Consider the following 14,675-nt stretch of genomic DNA (forward strand, 5'->3'; position numbering starts at 1 on the left):
CATCATGTGTCTGAGGCTTGTTGTTTTCGACTCACTTTAGAAGATGCGGTTCTCTCTGCACTAGCTCCAGATTTGAAATCATGCTGCAGAATTTCCTCGGCCATGGCGCGTCAGGGAACCCGCGGACGTGCCAGCGCTTCACTCCTAACTCCGCAATCCTCTTCAGCCCCCAACCCGAGTACTGCACCTTTAGATAAAAGATGACAAACGATTCCATCCGAGTTCAGCAGCGGTGGGGCGTCGGACGAATGTCCAAGGCTACCTAGGTAGGCGTACGTGGGCTCCTTTTCAACGCGTAACTGTGGATTACTCAGCGGATAGTGTTCGCTATGATGGCGAATATCGAGGTAATTAGGCCTCGGTGCTTACCGGCCTGGGTGGCCTGAGTGCTTACTGAAGAGCGAGAGTCGACGACAGAAGCAATAAGAATTGCTCGGGCGTAGCCAAGGCCCAACAAACAATGCACGATCAACCCGTACAAAAAGGAAAGCAACCTTCTTTTTCGCTGCAAGGGATGTACACAGATAAGGGGTTCTTCCACCACCGACACAGTACTCAGAGACAGTGTGCCTTTCAACATCAACTCAGCTCTTCCGAAAAGCCCTCGATCAACTACCAGCTATGAAGCACTTTCGCGCCAGGATGAAGCCCATGTCCGTCATCTCAGCCCTTATGGCCTCGACATTTGCCACGAATGTTTCGACGGTCTACCAGTTTCCCAACGGCACATGGGCCGAAAATATTGCTGCGATGGGCAACGGCTCCCTTCTCGTAACAACCCTCGACGCTGCTCAAGTGCATATCGTCCACCCGCAAGGCTCACCCGCGAGTTCCTCCGTCATCGCCACTTTCCCGAATGCAACTGGCGCCCTAGGAATTACCGAGTTTCAAGAGGATGTCTTCGCTGTGATCGTTGCGAACTCGGTTCCTGGAAACACGACGAATCCACAGAGCTTTTCGTTGTGGAAACTTGATGTGACTGTCAAGGACGAGGCAGTCAAGGTCAGCAAGATGTCTGAACTGCTTGACATGGCTATGCCTAATGGCATGGCGACATTGAATCACGAAATGTTGCTGTTGGCAGATTCGATGTATGGAAACATTGCTGCGTACAACGTAAGCACTGGGAAAACGGAAGTCGTTCTCGAGGATCCTAGCTTAGCAGCCAATCTCTCTGCCCCGGTACAGCTTGGTGCCAACGGGATCAAATTCCACAATGACTACGTATACTACACCAACACCGCTCAGTCTCTGGCTGGCCGCGTTCGAGTCCACCCATCTACTGGCAGACCCAACGGCTTTTTCCAAACCGCGCGCGACTCAACCTTCAACGGTCCTGACGATTTGGCAGTTGCGAGGGATGGCAGTATGTACGTCTGTGCGCCATTGGCGGCACCCTTAGGCGACAAAATCCATCACATCGAACTAAATGGCAAAATCACGACTATCGTTGAAGGTGGATTGGTTGCGGGCTCTACGGCGTCGACATTCGGAAGAACGGACAAAGACAACAGTACCCTTTATGTGTCTACTATGGGTGGCTTTGGACCGGATGGAGCAGCTAAGGCTGGTGGGAGGGTTATTGCGGTAAAGCTGCATTAGCAGTACCTGGTATGAGTGAAGCCCTCGGACTCGAGATGGTGCTTCGGGGGTCGGGGTTTACGACAGATGATAAACCTTTACAGTGGACGCACTTTCAAGATATTTAATCACAGTCTAACGCATATAGTTAAGCATCAAGAGGTCGTGACTTTGGAATTGCTAGCGTCTGTATATCGAAATGGCCAGTAGCAAGGCTTAAAAGTCAAGAGTCTGCAAGCACATCTATTCACTTTGATCGACTGTCTCATATGACCCACTTTACAATGACATAATAGGACATATGACAAGGCCGCAACGATTTGTCAAAGCTACAACTCTGCCACTACACAGTTCTCTCCGGTACATTACTCCCGCTTGGGCAAGAGCTACATGTCCGGCCCCCAACACCTTCCTTTTCATATATCACACAAAGTGCGATTTGAGGGCGCCACCTCATCTTTGCAGCCGATGAATCTCCTCACTACCTGCGCTATTGCAGTTGTCGTTCTCGCGATAGCCTGCATCATGTACAGCTTCATTATTACCGCCATCGACAAAGCCACACACGCCAAACTCCACGCCCCGACAACAGATCGCCGTCGCATGCGACGCAAGGCCGTTGGACATAGGGGTAGGCGTCTTGGGGCAAGTAGAACCTTGCTTTCTTTGCTGACAAAGAGCTACATCATAGCCAGCGACGCCAAATTTTTATACGCCCGACAACGAGATCCTCTTAAAGTACATCGTTTTACAAAACAGGAACGAATCAAGTTCGGTATAAGCACGAAAAAGGAGAGAGAGGAGGAACTTCCCGACGCACGATGATGCATGAAGCTGGAATACACAAGAGACAAGGATACATCCGACTGGAACGGCGCCCAAGTGGTGAGATGCAAGCTGCATAGATATCTGGAATATTGAGGGGCTATAACAACATCAATGAATGCCATCGTTAGCGTTATGGATTCAACCTCAGGCTTTACCTTCGTCATCGCTGGATAACTCATCATATCATTTCCTTGCAGCGTGTTGCCTCAAGGCGAAAACATCGAAGCCCTTTATCCCGCACGTTCACATGGCAAAAAGAGCAAGGCAAAGCCAGTCGCACGAGATGGGACAATAAGACAGAATTGGAGGTGATGTGGTGAATTGCTACAAACCGCTGCGTCGGACCGTAATGTTGGATAGCAGTCGCGCAGCCTCTCCGTGCCTTGCGGCAAAATCTACTCTAGCTCCGAGTACAAAGCTCTCAGCCGTTTCCCCCTCGAGACCCACGAACAAGGCCTGATCTCGTACAGCGTTGTCTCTTAGTTGAAGCACTCTAGCAAGTGACGGAGATACCCTTGATAGGGGGACCAAGAGCGTAGCATTCTCCAGTTATGGTGACATTGGCGAACTGGTTCACGCTGGTGCATGTGGCATCTGTCCAGATAGCCACTACATCTCGTTAGCCCTGCGCTTCTCTTCACAGCTCGAGTTATGGGGCCAAAGGACGTTACGTACCCTTGCAACCAGCGTTGGCGTAGTTGAGCCTCAAGCTCGCTTGGCAAGCGTCGGTGATGGCATTGCATCCGGCGTGGAGATCTCCCGAACCAGCCTTGTTGCAAATGGTGCCCCTGCAGCCAGCACCAGCATAACGGTCGACGGAGGCAACAGCAGCGACCTGGCGAGGCGAGAAGTCGGAGGCAGGGGAGGCGGTGGCCAGGCCGAGGGCGGCGACAATAATGGTGATAGCGTACATCTTGGAAGGTTGAAAGATTGGAGAGTGTAAAGATCGAAGAAAGGACTTTGTGATTGCTGGCTGAAGATGGTTGTAGCAGTTAGCGGAAGGAAAGGGCATTCTTATACTTGTGATCGTCTACAACTCAGAAGGATGACCATCTAGCGAGGCTGCAGTCTTGAGGCATCAGCAGCTCTTCGGATCATCGGGAGGCATAGCCTCATCCTTCGGTGTGTTGTCGTTGTTGGTGACGAGAGCTCGGATGTACAGCGGTTTGCAGTCTATCCCACGCATGGCCAAGAGCGTCAGCCTAGCATCATGCGATTATCAAGCGCCAATAGCGATGCAGAATAGCTGACTGAGTTGCCTGTGGCTTGTACTAGCAGATGTGGCTCTTGCGGAGTGTGGACTGTGACGCACCAACGAGCGGTAAGATGGTCTAGCTGGCAACGATATGTGATATCCGCGGAAGGAGCTCCGGCATCATAGACGACTGCTGAAGGCATTCGGTATCACTCCGGGCAGTTTGGTAGTGATTTGCGTGGTTGCTTACATAGTAGAAGACCGTTGCCGGTATGGAGCAGATTCTGAAGATGCAGGAAAGTGGTAGGCATTTCCTTGCTTCTCCATACCCGAATAAGCCAGGGCTCTGAAAGTCTTTGCAGGACAGCCGAGGCCATGGTAGCACAGCGTTAAGACCAGTTTGGCGTGACATAACAAAGAGTTATGCTCTTCTCAGCGGTGGCGTGTTTGTTCTGCGATGATAGGGCCACAGTGCGCATTTCCCATGCATCTTAGTGGTAGGTACTTCGACTCAACGAAACTTCTAACACTTACGTACGCTAGAGACTACCCAATGAAGGGCTACGCAAAGACGCGGGTGTCGAACAAACCGAACGTATTGGCTGACGAGTCGGCAACCCGGGACTAAACTCATCTTACAGTCTTCAACGTATACGAAGAAGATCGGTCATCGTGCTGATCATAGGCAGTCGAGCATCATCGAGATACCATCGAACCCTGCAGCTATATCAGTTGGTTCCCACACATTCAAGCTAGGCATGATGATATGCAGGCTCCCTGTAGGTACGATCGCGTGCGGGCTGACACATGAATCTGGTTAGCTGTTACGACGAACACTGCCGAGTCTGTGCTAGTCATAGTCCCAGTCTTCGTCTTCAATCGCCTGGACCTCATCCTAACTCTGTCGTGCGGGGTCATCTGGTAAGAATTGCTGTAAGAGCGAGAAGTCCTGCAAGCCTTACCGGCGAGTTCGCATGCTAGGTGTCTCAACAAGCCTTCCGGGGACTAGCCTTCGGGCCACACGCAACTGGCGGGCCGAGCCTGTTGTGTGCTTCGGCTGCCGCTTACTGCATCGCGTCTGCAGTATGTAAAGCTAAAATCCCAATTCCAATGTTTCGAGTTGTACTTCCACGTGGCCCAAGCTATCCGCAGGCTCAGTAAGGATAAGATCCCTGAAGTGATCTGTAGCCATGGCAGGCAGACCTGGTCGTATACCCAATTCCTCTGCTCGTCCAACCGACAGATACTGGACTGGGTAAGATCATAGGTGTTGGGCCTAGACGCGATGGTAGAATGACCGGGTAAATTCGGTCTCGCATGGTGGGCGTGCATGCAGACATCGTATTTGACCTGATAACCTGGTCTGTGGGTGCATAGGCGGTCGACGCCGGATCCCAGTCCACCGTCAATGGAGCTATGTGATCAGGACGCTGGGTTATGATCTCGGATCGAAAGAGATGAACAGTAGGCTCCACACAAAATACATAGAGGTCTTGGCATCTGATGTAGATGGTTGGCGGTCCGTGTGCGGGCGTCTGACTGCTGATGCGGTGTCGGGTGATGATACGCGTTCGCCCTGAGTTACAAAGCATTGATCACCTTGCCTGACCGCTAAACGCGTCTGTCAGATTTTTTTGACCCTATCATGTTGAAAGGCGAGATGGCCACATTGTAGAGCGTGTGATGGAAGCGTGGAAGGATGGAAGCCCCGGCGCCGCTGTCCGCAAGGGCCGTCTCGCTTATGGCTTAGTAAGCCGAATCATGTGATGATCTCATCTCGACGCGTCCACGGGTGTAGTCCAACTTTCATTCACAATCACATCTTGAGACACTTCCTTGTCATCGCGCAGGTAATTTGTCCTTGGAGTAACTGCAGAATAACCTCAGACGTGCATCTTTGCGACTGCACACGACAAGGGGTTGGGGAAATTGCGAATATGGCACCGGGGAGAAGTGGTGCTTGCAGCAGCTTCAGATCAGAGCTTCGCGGGTGCTTCTCGTGCATGTGCCGGTCCATGAGCAGGTGAAAGTGTAGCACAAAGTACAAGGGCAATTAATATGACAGATAAACAAAACGATCACCTGTACCCTCTACCTCATATTAGACTTGACGCCTAAACCTCCTCAATGGTCTTTGTTGATCGGCGGGTTGGTCAGGGTCCCAGCCCACCAAGCAATTCACAGTCTCCGCTCCAAGCCCAGGGTCGTTGATGCGGTCGCCAGTCGGCATGCGGAACTGTCCCATAAGCTTGACATACGAGTCAAGCGCATCCACCATAGTCTTTCCAAGAGCCAGAGCTTTCTCAGCCCTAGCATGCGAATAGAAAGTGAGCAGTTCGAGCGCATCCTCTCGCATTCCATTCTCCACCAAAGTCTTAGCACTGCGCTCGACCCACTCCATATCTGCGAATGAAGCGTTCTCAAATCCACGGAGCATGTTCTGGACGATGGGTAGGTATGACTCCGGATCTGAGCAAGTGTAGTAGAGGACCTGCTTGAAGATGCGTCCGGCGAAGTACGTGGCTTCCTGGTATTGGTAGTCGGTATCCAAGAAGGTGGATGCGGCATCTTTGTAGAGGTAGCGATGGAGGCCGTACTCAGGTGGTACGCTCTTCACACCCAGCCACCACGGGTTGAAGGGTGCGGTCACAGATCCGGTTGGAGCGACCCAGATGCGAATCAGATCCGGGTCCATATCTGCGCGAAGAGACACGACTTGGCCATATCCGGCTTCGTCATCTGAAATACGGTAGTCGCGAACGCGCTCGATGAGGTCTTTCTCGGTCACCGGAGCCATTGCGCGGGTGGCGTTCTCAAGAGCCGCTTGAGACATGTACTTCGCACCTCCGTCTCGCGCGGTGTATCCCTCCGCTTGGTAGGCATACGCATTGAAGATGTTGAACGGCTTGGTGCCGTTCGGGTTCCACCAGCCCTGTTCGACGGCAAAGCTCACGATGTTTGGGCTACCCATGTAGTCTGTACTGTTTTCGAAATCGACCGGGAAGTCCTCAATGTAACCTGGGTAAAGCACACGTACGTCGTTCTCGCCGAGACGCTCTGCAGCCCAAAGCTTCTTGCCTCCTGACATCTGCCATACGACCCATCCTTCGTTCGCGTCTGCGATGAGATGCGAGTTGCCGCCGTAATCGGCATATCCGTATTCTGCAATCATCTGCCCAATGAGCTCAACACCTTCGCGTGCGGTACTCGCGCGTTCCATAACGATTCGAGCTAGGTCGGAGTATTGTAAACCTGTCTGAGGGTTTGGCGTCATGGCAATAAGATCATCTCGGTTTTGTGCCCAGATGTCCCTGACAGCAACGCCCTTCTCATTTACACCGCCGTTCGTTAGAGGAGGTGGGAAGCCCTCAAAGTCGGAGTATTCCATAGAAAGATACCGGAATGTGTGCGGCACTTGGGATATGTTCATCAACGTGCCAGGCATCGATGCGTCTTCGGTAACTCCAACTGTGATTGTCGCATTCGGGGCGTGATCCTTTGCTGGGAAGATCTGAAGCCAGTGCGAGGACACTTCTTCTCCAGTGCCACCCAGCATAACACTGCCATCCTGCGTTAGGTTCTTTCCGACGTAAAATCCATAGCTTGCTCGGGCGGGCTTCGCGAGGCTCAGAAGCCCTACTGCAAGAAGCTGTGTAAGCATGTTGCCGTCCGGTGGTAAAGATGAAGAGGCAAGAACATCGAGCAAGTATCTCGGAGTTTTTTTTGCGGATTCTTTCTCACAGCAAGGGTGGGGGTGCTCGAAAGCGGTCCGACTACGTCAGATAACTCCGACACGGCACATTGCGGAGATCACATCGACTGGAGAAGGTCAAGCTTGTGGTGTTGGAGATGCGCTATGCAGGAACCGGTTCGGTGGGCCTTGGCACCTGAGTCGTGAACTACTGTTCGGAAATATTGTCGGGCACGGCGGCCGCTTATCGCACACGTGAGTCCAATGACCGCTGTTGCTTCACAGCTGCACTCATCCTTGACTGCTGAACGTTGCAACGTTGTGATGTAGCGGTGTTGAGGAGCGCGTCTCGCAAATTGAGCAGGCGGGGTTGGTTCGCAAGCCACTACGCTAATCATGCGCGAAGGAGCGGGTCGTCGGGTCTGACTCTTTCGTGTCTTCTGAACTCCGTCGCCAGCATGCATCCAGAAATCTCCGGTGCCAATGAGAATATGATGCGGTGGGTTTGATCGCTATCGCTCAAAGTGACTCATAAAGGCTCATGTCTTCCGCATGTAGCAATCTCCATCACCACAACGGCCATCGTGAGGTTTTGCAGGGCTTGCGATCTCGAAAGAAGCGTTATGCTGGTGCCTGGAGGGAGCGCGAGAGCGATGAGGTAAGTCTATGAGCAGACTAGGAAGGTCGAAAACGCCCTCGCTATGTTTTGCGCAAACTGCGCCCTTGATAAGGCGTTGTGTTGGTATCTAGGAGGATCGCGAGTGTGGTAAGCTGCCTACTCGTGAGTGCATACGCTAGGCAGACACATCGAGCTGGAGGCATGGGTATAAGTACCTGAGGCATCCAGGCTGCAAAATAGCAACGCTACACTTCCCTTCCAGAGTATACCGGAGCCCTACAATCACCACCGCATCTTTGTCACCACCGCCGCCTGCAATGTCTTCCCAATCGGCACCCTCTACTATCCCGCGTCAGCGCATCCGCGATCTGTTGCCAACTCTGCATCTCGGTCGCTACCAACCTGGTCCAAAGAACAGTCTGACAGACATTCCCGGCGTACTCGTACACACTGAGTCCATCCATTCATCTCCTGCCTATCCCGATGCCCCACCGAACGACATCAACACTGGAGTAACGACCATCATTCCGCGCAAGGACTGGTTTCACAAAGCTTGTTTCGCAGGCATGTTCCGGTTCAACGGCTCTGGGGAAATGACTGGAGCGCATCTGATCGAAGAGATGGGCCTTCTTTTCTCCCCAATCATCATTACGGGGAGCTTTGGCGTTGGCTCAGCGTACAATGGCATCTACGAATATGCGATCCGCGAGAACTGCGACAAGAATGGAAAGGTCGATTGGTTTCTATTGCCCGTCGTAGCGGAGACCTTTGATGGCTTCCTGCACGATGTGTCCAAGTTTGCTGTAACGCCGAAGCATGTCGTAGATGGCATCGACAAAGCAAGCAGCGACCCTGTGAAAGAGGGAAACACAGGCGGTGGAACGGGTATGATTTGCCATTACTTCAAGGGTGGCACTGGATCCAGCTCTCGTGTAGTGCCTGGTGAGGATGGCAAGAGTTATACAGTCGCGGCTCTGGTCCAAGCGAATTACGGCAAGATGTGGGATCTGAAGATCGGAGGTGCGCCGATTGGGAGACTCATCTATGAAGAGCAGAAGCGGAAGATTGAGGAGAACCCTGACGATCCAGAACTACTGGCACAAGCGAACCTACTGTTCAAGGTGAAGAAGGAGAAGGACAAGAAAGACGGATCCATCATAATCATCCTGGCCACGGATGCGCCGCTTCATCCGCAACAATTGCAAAGACTCGCCAAACGTGCGACTGTCGGGTTGTCTCGCGTGGGTGGCTACGGCACGAACTCTTCCGGAGATGTCTTCCTCGCGTTCTCTACCGCCAACGAGCTGAACGTGCAGACAGTCACAGCGGGGCAAGCATCTGTCGATCCGTACAAGGCGAGAGAGGTATCGGTGACCATGACCGACGATCAGACAATCAATGCCTTATTTGAGGCGAGCGCTGACGCAGTCGAAGAAGCAATATACAATGTGCTCTGTATGGCGGAGACAATGGACGGTAACGGAAACAAGATTGAAGGGCTGAACTTGGGGCGCGTAAAAGAGCTGATGCAGAAGTACCTGTAGCGTAGTGAATAGTTTCAAAAATCGATCCCCTTCTGCTCAAGGTGATGCGTAGTAGATTGTGTTGTTTGATGGTCGTTTCCAAGCCCACCGTCCGCAGTAGTTCATAAGGCTTCGGCAGTTGCACTAATTTCGATAGTTCAAGAGGGCCTGCTACTTGGCCAAGAACCTGGTGCGTGTTTCGGTTGTTGTACCCTTTGATGCGATTTGACAGCTGATGCTTGTGTAGCGTGGATCGTCATGCGTGATCCAGGCACGAGCCTCATGATTGATGGCTGAATGCTCCAAGTCGATGAACAGGATCTGAGTGCACGTGCTTAGCACGACGGCCACGAGGCTGCTCGTTTCACAACATGGAGATCAGCAGCTTTGCCAGCGCCAATGGCAAGGCTGCGCGAATCTACCATGGCCATGATCAGCAAGAGTGTGTGTGGGGAAAGGGTACCGATCCAAGCGAAGAGACATTCCCTACTCATCGCGCGGAGGTGTGGCGCAGAGATGCACGGGAACCGGGAAGTCGTGTGGGTAAGCTAGAGGCTGGCGAGATGGCGCGCCGCTGTGTCGGAGATGCACGAACAGTCTAGGCCTTTGGCCTACATAAGAACACGATCGTCGAGCAGCTTTCGATCGGTAAACCCCGGTCGTGGGTTACACACTCAAGAGACACTGTAGTGCAGATGATGGCTTCTGACTGGAACAGGGAGGTGGAAAGCAATTCCGTAGCTGCTTCATGTATTTGAGTGGTGGAAGGGCGGTCAACTTTAAGCTTCCCGGGAATCATTCCCTCGGCAGATAGCGCAAAAGATCATACGTTGATTCTGGAGCGCGTATAGCTGCATTGAGCGGCAACACACTGGTAGTGAGTGTTTGGGCCACATGATTCGCATCGTTGTCTTTGCGTGGTGTTCTGAGGTCTGGACACAGCGCGGTGCTGCTGCTGATGTCGGTAGCACGCTAGAGAAGGCCGATGCGCTCAGCAGCAATAGCGAAATGAGATGAACAGCAGCAGGACCGAGCCGTCTTAGCAATACGTGCTCATGGAAAAACACAAACACCATGGGCGCGTCGTGTGGCGGCGTCTTGAATTCCCATGGAAGTTCTTGCCCTGTGGCAGAAACCGGCTACTGCCACTAGCGTGTGTCAAAAGTGGGTCCGGGCTGTGACGTTCGAGGCTCTCCCAGAACACCCTTCTTTTCATCTACGCGGTCTGGATCACCGGCCACGACTGCGCGCTACCCTATACCGTCCATCTCAGCTTCAGCCCGCCTGTAAGGCCATAGTTGCGGCATCTGTCATGCCGTGTGGCAGCCCTCATATATGCCATTTGTCCCTTTTCCCATCTTCTTCCACCACAGACGTCACCCCTCATGGCGATCCCTACCTTTCCGAGTTCTCCTGTCCCAGACCTCACTGAAGTCTTGGAGCGACTTGGGCTCACTCAGTATGCTCAGGTTCTAGCTGAGAATGGGTTCCACAACTGGGAGACGGTTGTAGACATCACGGAGGACGATTTAACAGCGCTCGAGTTCAAGCTTGGCCACAGGAGATTACTACAGCGCGAGATTGCCACGTACCGCGGTATCCCTCAATCACTATCACTGGAGCCAGACAATAACTCGCCTGAGCCGACGTCATTATCGACATCCGCTTTGGAAAGCTTCACCAGGCAAACAACGTCCCTGCCACCACGAGAGAAGAGGAGGTACAGGCGGCATCCACGGGCAGACCCAAATGCGCCAAAGAAGCCAAAGACTGCCTGTACGCTCTTCCTACGACGCTATCATAACTTGATCTAACACGTCGTCAGATGTAAATTTCGCCGACCAACTTCGTACCGACCCTGAGGTCAGCCAACTGTCCTTTGTGGATATAGCGCGCGAAGTCGGTCGAAGATGGCAGGAGCTTCCTTCAGAGAGAAAGCGTATCTGGGAAAGCAATGCGGCCCGAGCCATGCAAGAGTTCGAAGCCCAAATGGACGACTACAAGAAGACGGATAACTGGCGAAAGTATCAGGCCTATCTGAACGAGTTCAAGTCGCAACAATCAAGTCCGAGCATTGGCAAACAGCGACCGACGAATAGTCGCTCAACGACCGACACTTCTAACAACACGAGACAATACTCACGTGCTAGCCCGAGCTCTTCAGACAGCCCGGTATCTCTCCAATCAAGCAGCATATCAGCCGGACCCGAAGCCGAAGCATGCCACAATGCTCTGACGCTGGCCTTCAGTGAGTTGGTCACCCTCAGAGGCGAGATACTCAATGGATCCGGCCAGCAGTTCAGTCAAGCATTTTTGCCGACCGAGGATCGTGTTCGGCGGTCCATGTACGCGTTCGTGCAAGGAACTGGGTCGCTGCTCTTCATGTGGACTTATGATGAGGTTAATGAGATACTTGACCGTATCTACCGGCCCCAAAAGAAGGTGGACGACATGACACTTGCCGAATGCTTCACAGTTGCTGCTATGGGCGCGCATTACGACATCGATGCCTACCCTGATCGGATGCGCCGATTGCTCTACGCATCTGGGACCCTTCATTTCAACGAGCAGACTGCCAGACAAGACTATTTCCGCACAATGCGCTTGCTATTATCTTTGTCCTTTTATTCTTTGCTCGAGAAGCACATGAGCGCCAAGTATCTTATCGGTATGTTCAACTCGTACACTTGATCATGTGATTGTACTAACAAGCCACAGCTGCAGGACTACAGATCGCCCGTTGGAAGTATCCGGCTCTGCAAACTTCGTCTCGCTCAGCAACGGACGACCACTGGAGAAAGATATTCCGTAGCCTCGTATTCATGGATTCATGGCTTGCCTACACCCTCGGCTATCCCACTGAGGTGACAGCCAGTGACATCCAGGTATGCCAGGGCGAGCCTATATTGATTTTCATGATACTAACATGGCTAGGTCGCCTGCATTGCCCATCGCCAAGATCAGCTGTCCATCGATGAACTCATACACATGCAAACCAGCAAGATCAACCTGATAGCCGCCGAGGTTGCCAAGACACTGGCATCTCCAGAGCTAGCTACCAAAGGGAACATCACCATGCTCACAATGAAGCTGGAAAAGTGGCGTGAAGAAGTTCCGCAAACGTTACAGATCCCTACGCTTCTGTCTAGTGCCGCACAAGACTTGACAGTCTTCCAAAGGCGAGCGGTCTTTATGTTGCACGTAAGGAGACCTTCCATCTTCTTGTATCATCATTTTATTGACTGATTCAGATCATGTATCTTGGTGCACTGGTCCTGCTATACCGCCAGCTACTAGTGGCTTCAGCAGAAGCCCAGCTTATCGACGGAATTCCATCTGCGTTGAATAACATTTCAGTCGAAGATGTCAAGATATACCGACAGGAATGTGCAATGGCTGCCCAGAACATTGCTCGCATATTGAGCCTTATCTCTTTTGACGGTACGCTGACAACGCGTTGCTGGATCATGTAAGTTCGTATACAAAACCCGAACACCCCACGAACTAACGATCATAGTATTTACTGGGCATTCTCAGCTGCCATTTGCCTGCTCTTCAGCGCAACGACTAAACTCATGGACGGTCAAACTGAAGGAGTCGAAGCTGATCTCACGTACGCCAAGTCGTGCATGGATATGCTCGAGCCATGTAAACCATGCGAACCCGTCGCCGCGCGATACCTGGAGACACTCTGGCCCCTATACGACCACTTGCAAGATGTCCATCGTCGGATGATCGGTCGATCAAAGAGCAGCATCTTTGCCATCCTGCAGCCTGATCCGAGTCTGTTGAGCCCACCCATACCTGTGTCGAAGCAAGAGATGGGCCCGATTTCAGAGAAGCTTACAATGCTACTTACGGATCCTTTCGGGAGGAAGCAGACTGCCGACGGCACCCAACGACGCATCCTTAGCAACGATGGGTCGTACTCAGTTTTCTGGTTTAGGTGAAGAAGGCTTCGCTGATATTGTAATGTTTTATCATCGACCAGAGGATACCGGCGGCACGGTCTGGCCAAACAAATCTTAGAGTTCATCAGAGCTACCGTTCTCGATATCGAAGTGCAACAAACCACAAAAGGCCGATGCATAGCTTGTCCGTTATCTGAAGTCCACTGGTAGCCAAGTCCGATAGACGCAAAGTCTACATTAGCTGCAGTCGTTTCTTACAAGACGAATCTGTCATGCTACTAAATATGGCATCATTCTCGAACGCTTGTCACTCCGGCGTGCGCTACAAGACAATTGATCGATAGCGCGACTGCACGTTTCAGTCGTTCCTGACTAGCAGCCAAATCGACGGATTACAAGCCGATGCGCCTGCACGTCCCAGGGGTCTCCTACTGTACTGGTGGGTGAGCGTGGGGGAAGAACGAAGACCGGAAAGGGGGAAGAGGCGTCGATATCAGCCGTGGTACTGGCTGGGCAACGTCATCTCAACAGCGAAACTGATAGTTTGCACCACGATAGTGCATCTCAAGCAGGAAAGTTGAGACTGCATCCTGCTGTAGCGTCGATCACGGGAGCGCCCGTCCTCCGTAGCGCAAACGCCATCGTCAGCCAATTCCCACTCAGCCCGTATCAGCCTGTATCTGAATCAATCATTGTAGCGTCATGAAAATTTCACCACCAATCTTCCGTTCCACGCAAACATTTCTGTCCTGTCATTGTAGCATGTTGCGATGTTGACGGGACGCACCCTGTTCACGGCCGCGGTACCAGCAAGCGATACGCGTAATTCGGCTCCATATTTCATAAACCGAGCGATATCGCCAGCGACGCAGGGCCGAATAGTTCGCAGTGCAGGTGTAAGAACCATTCGCACAGAGATACAGGCGGTGCGTCCATGACATCTGCAAGTCGAGAGATGGCGCAGCTGAGGTGGTGATGTCGGCCGCTACGCGCTTCCAATAGTGCGGCAGTTAACAATGTCGCGATATCTAGTGCCTCTCGCGAACCCTTGGGCTAGCGACTTTCTTTATCGAAACGTGTTTCAGCGGGGTCGTCCTTGTCAACCGACCGCTCTACCCTCGACGTCGTTTTCGTTTCGATCGCGATGTTCGGGTCGATCGGCCTCTGCGCGGTCGGGTCGGTGTAGCTGCGCTTGCATCATTGAAGATCATGCTCGCAAATTGGTTTAGGGGAAAGGGAGAGAAGTACGTAGGCGCGGGTACACCTGCTGTCTGAGATACAGGAGGCATTTCGCTTCCCTCAAATTAACGAGGTCGCAAAATAAATG

At 52.4% G+C, this 14,675-nt stretch overlaps 5 protein-coding genes across 5 annotated transcripts; 3 read left to right on the top strand and 2 right to left on the bottom strand.

Moving 5' to 3' along the window:
- Positions 1-621: 621 nt before the first annotated feature.
- J4E92_003626 (uncharacterized protein) lies at positions 622-1,602 on the top strand (the record flags this gene model as incomplete). Its single annotated transcript, XM_051495022.1, has 1 exon — positions 622-1,602. The coding sequence occupies one exon, from the start codon at positions 622-624 to the stop codon at positions 1,600-1,602; it is 981 nt and encodes a 326-aa protein (XP_051355315.1).
- Positions 1,603-2,902: 1,300 nt separating this feature from the next.
- Positions 2,903-3,322, bottom strand: J4E92_003627 (uncharacterized protein; the record flags this gene model as incomplete). The annotated part of the gene is made up of 2 exons (XM_051495023.1): positions 2,903-3,018; positions 3,085-3,322. 2 exons carry the CDS (start codon positions 3,320-3,322, stop codon positions 2,903-2,905), a joined length of 354 nt encoding a protein of 117 aa, XP_051355316.1.
- Positions 3,323-5,705: 2,383 nt separating this feature from the next.
- Positions 5,706-7,265, bottom strand: J4E92_003628 (uncharacterized protein; the record flags this gene model as incomplete). Its single annotated transcript, XM_051495024.1, has 1 exon — positions 5,706-7,265. One exon carries the CDS (start codon positions 7,263-7,265, stop codon positions 5,706-5,708), a length of 1,560 nt encoding a protein of 519 aa, XP_051355317.1.
- A 966-nt stretch (positions 7,266-8,231) lies between these two features.
- J4E92_003629 (uncharacterized protein) lies at positions 8,232-9,458 on the top strand (the record flags this gene model as incomplete). The annotated part of the gene is made up of 1 exon (XM_051495025.1): positions 8,232-9,458. One exon carries the CDS (start codon positions 8,232-8,234, stop codon positions 9,456-9,458), a length of 1,227 nt encoding a protein of 408 aa, XP_051355318.1.
- A 1,364-nt stretch (positions 9,459-10,822) lies between these two features.
- On the top strand, positions 10,823-13,387 carry J4E92_003630 (uncharacterized protein; the record flags this gene model as incomplete). Its single annotated transcript, XM_051495026.1, has 6 exons — positions 10,823-11,213; positions 11,263-12,105; positions 12,156-12,322; positions 12,372-12,638; positions 12,689-12,906; positions 12,955-13,387. The coding sequence occupies 6 exons, from the start codon at positions 10,823-10,825 to the stop codon at positions 13,385-13,387; spliced, it is 2,319 nt and encodes a 772-aa protein (XP_051355319.1).
- Positions 13,388-14,675: the final 1,288 nt, after the last annotated feature.

Source organism: Alternaria infectoria (assembly GCF_024043175.1).
Source record: "Alternaria infectoria strain BMP 0036 chromosome Unknown scaffold_4, whole genome shotgun sequence".
Taxonomy (NCBI): Eukaryota; Fungi; Ascomycota; class Dothideomycetes; order Pleosporales; family Pleosporaceae; genus Alternaria; species Alternaria infectoria.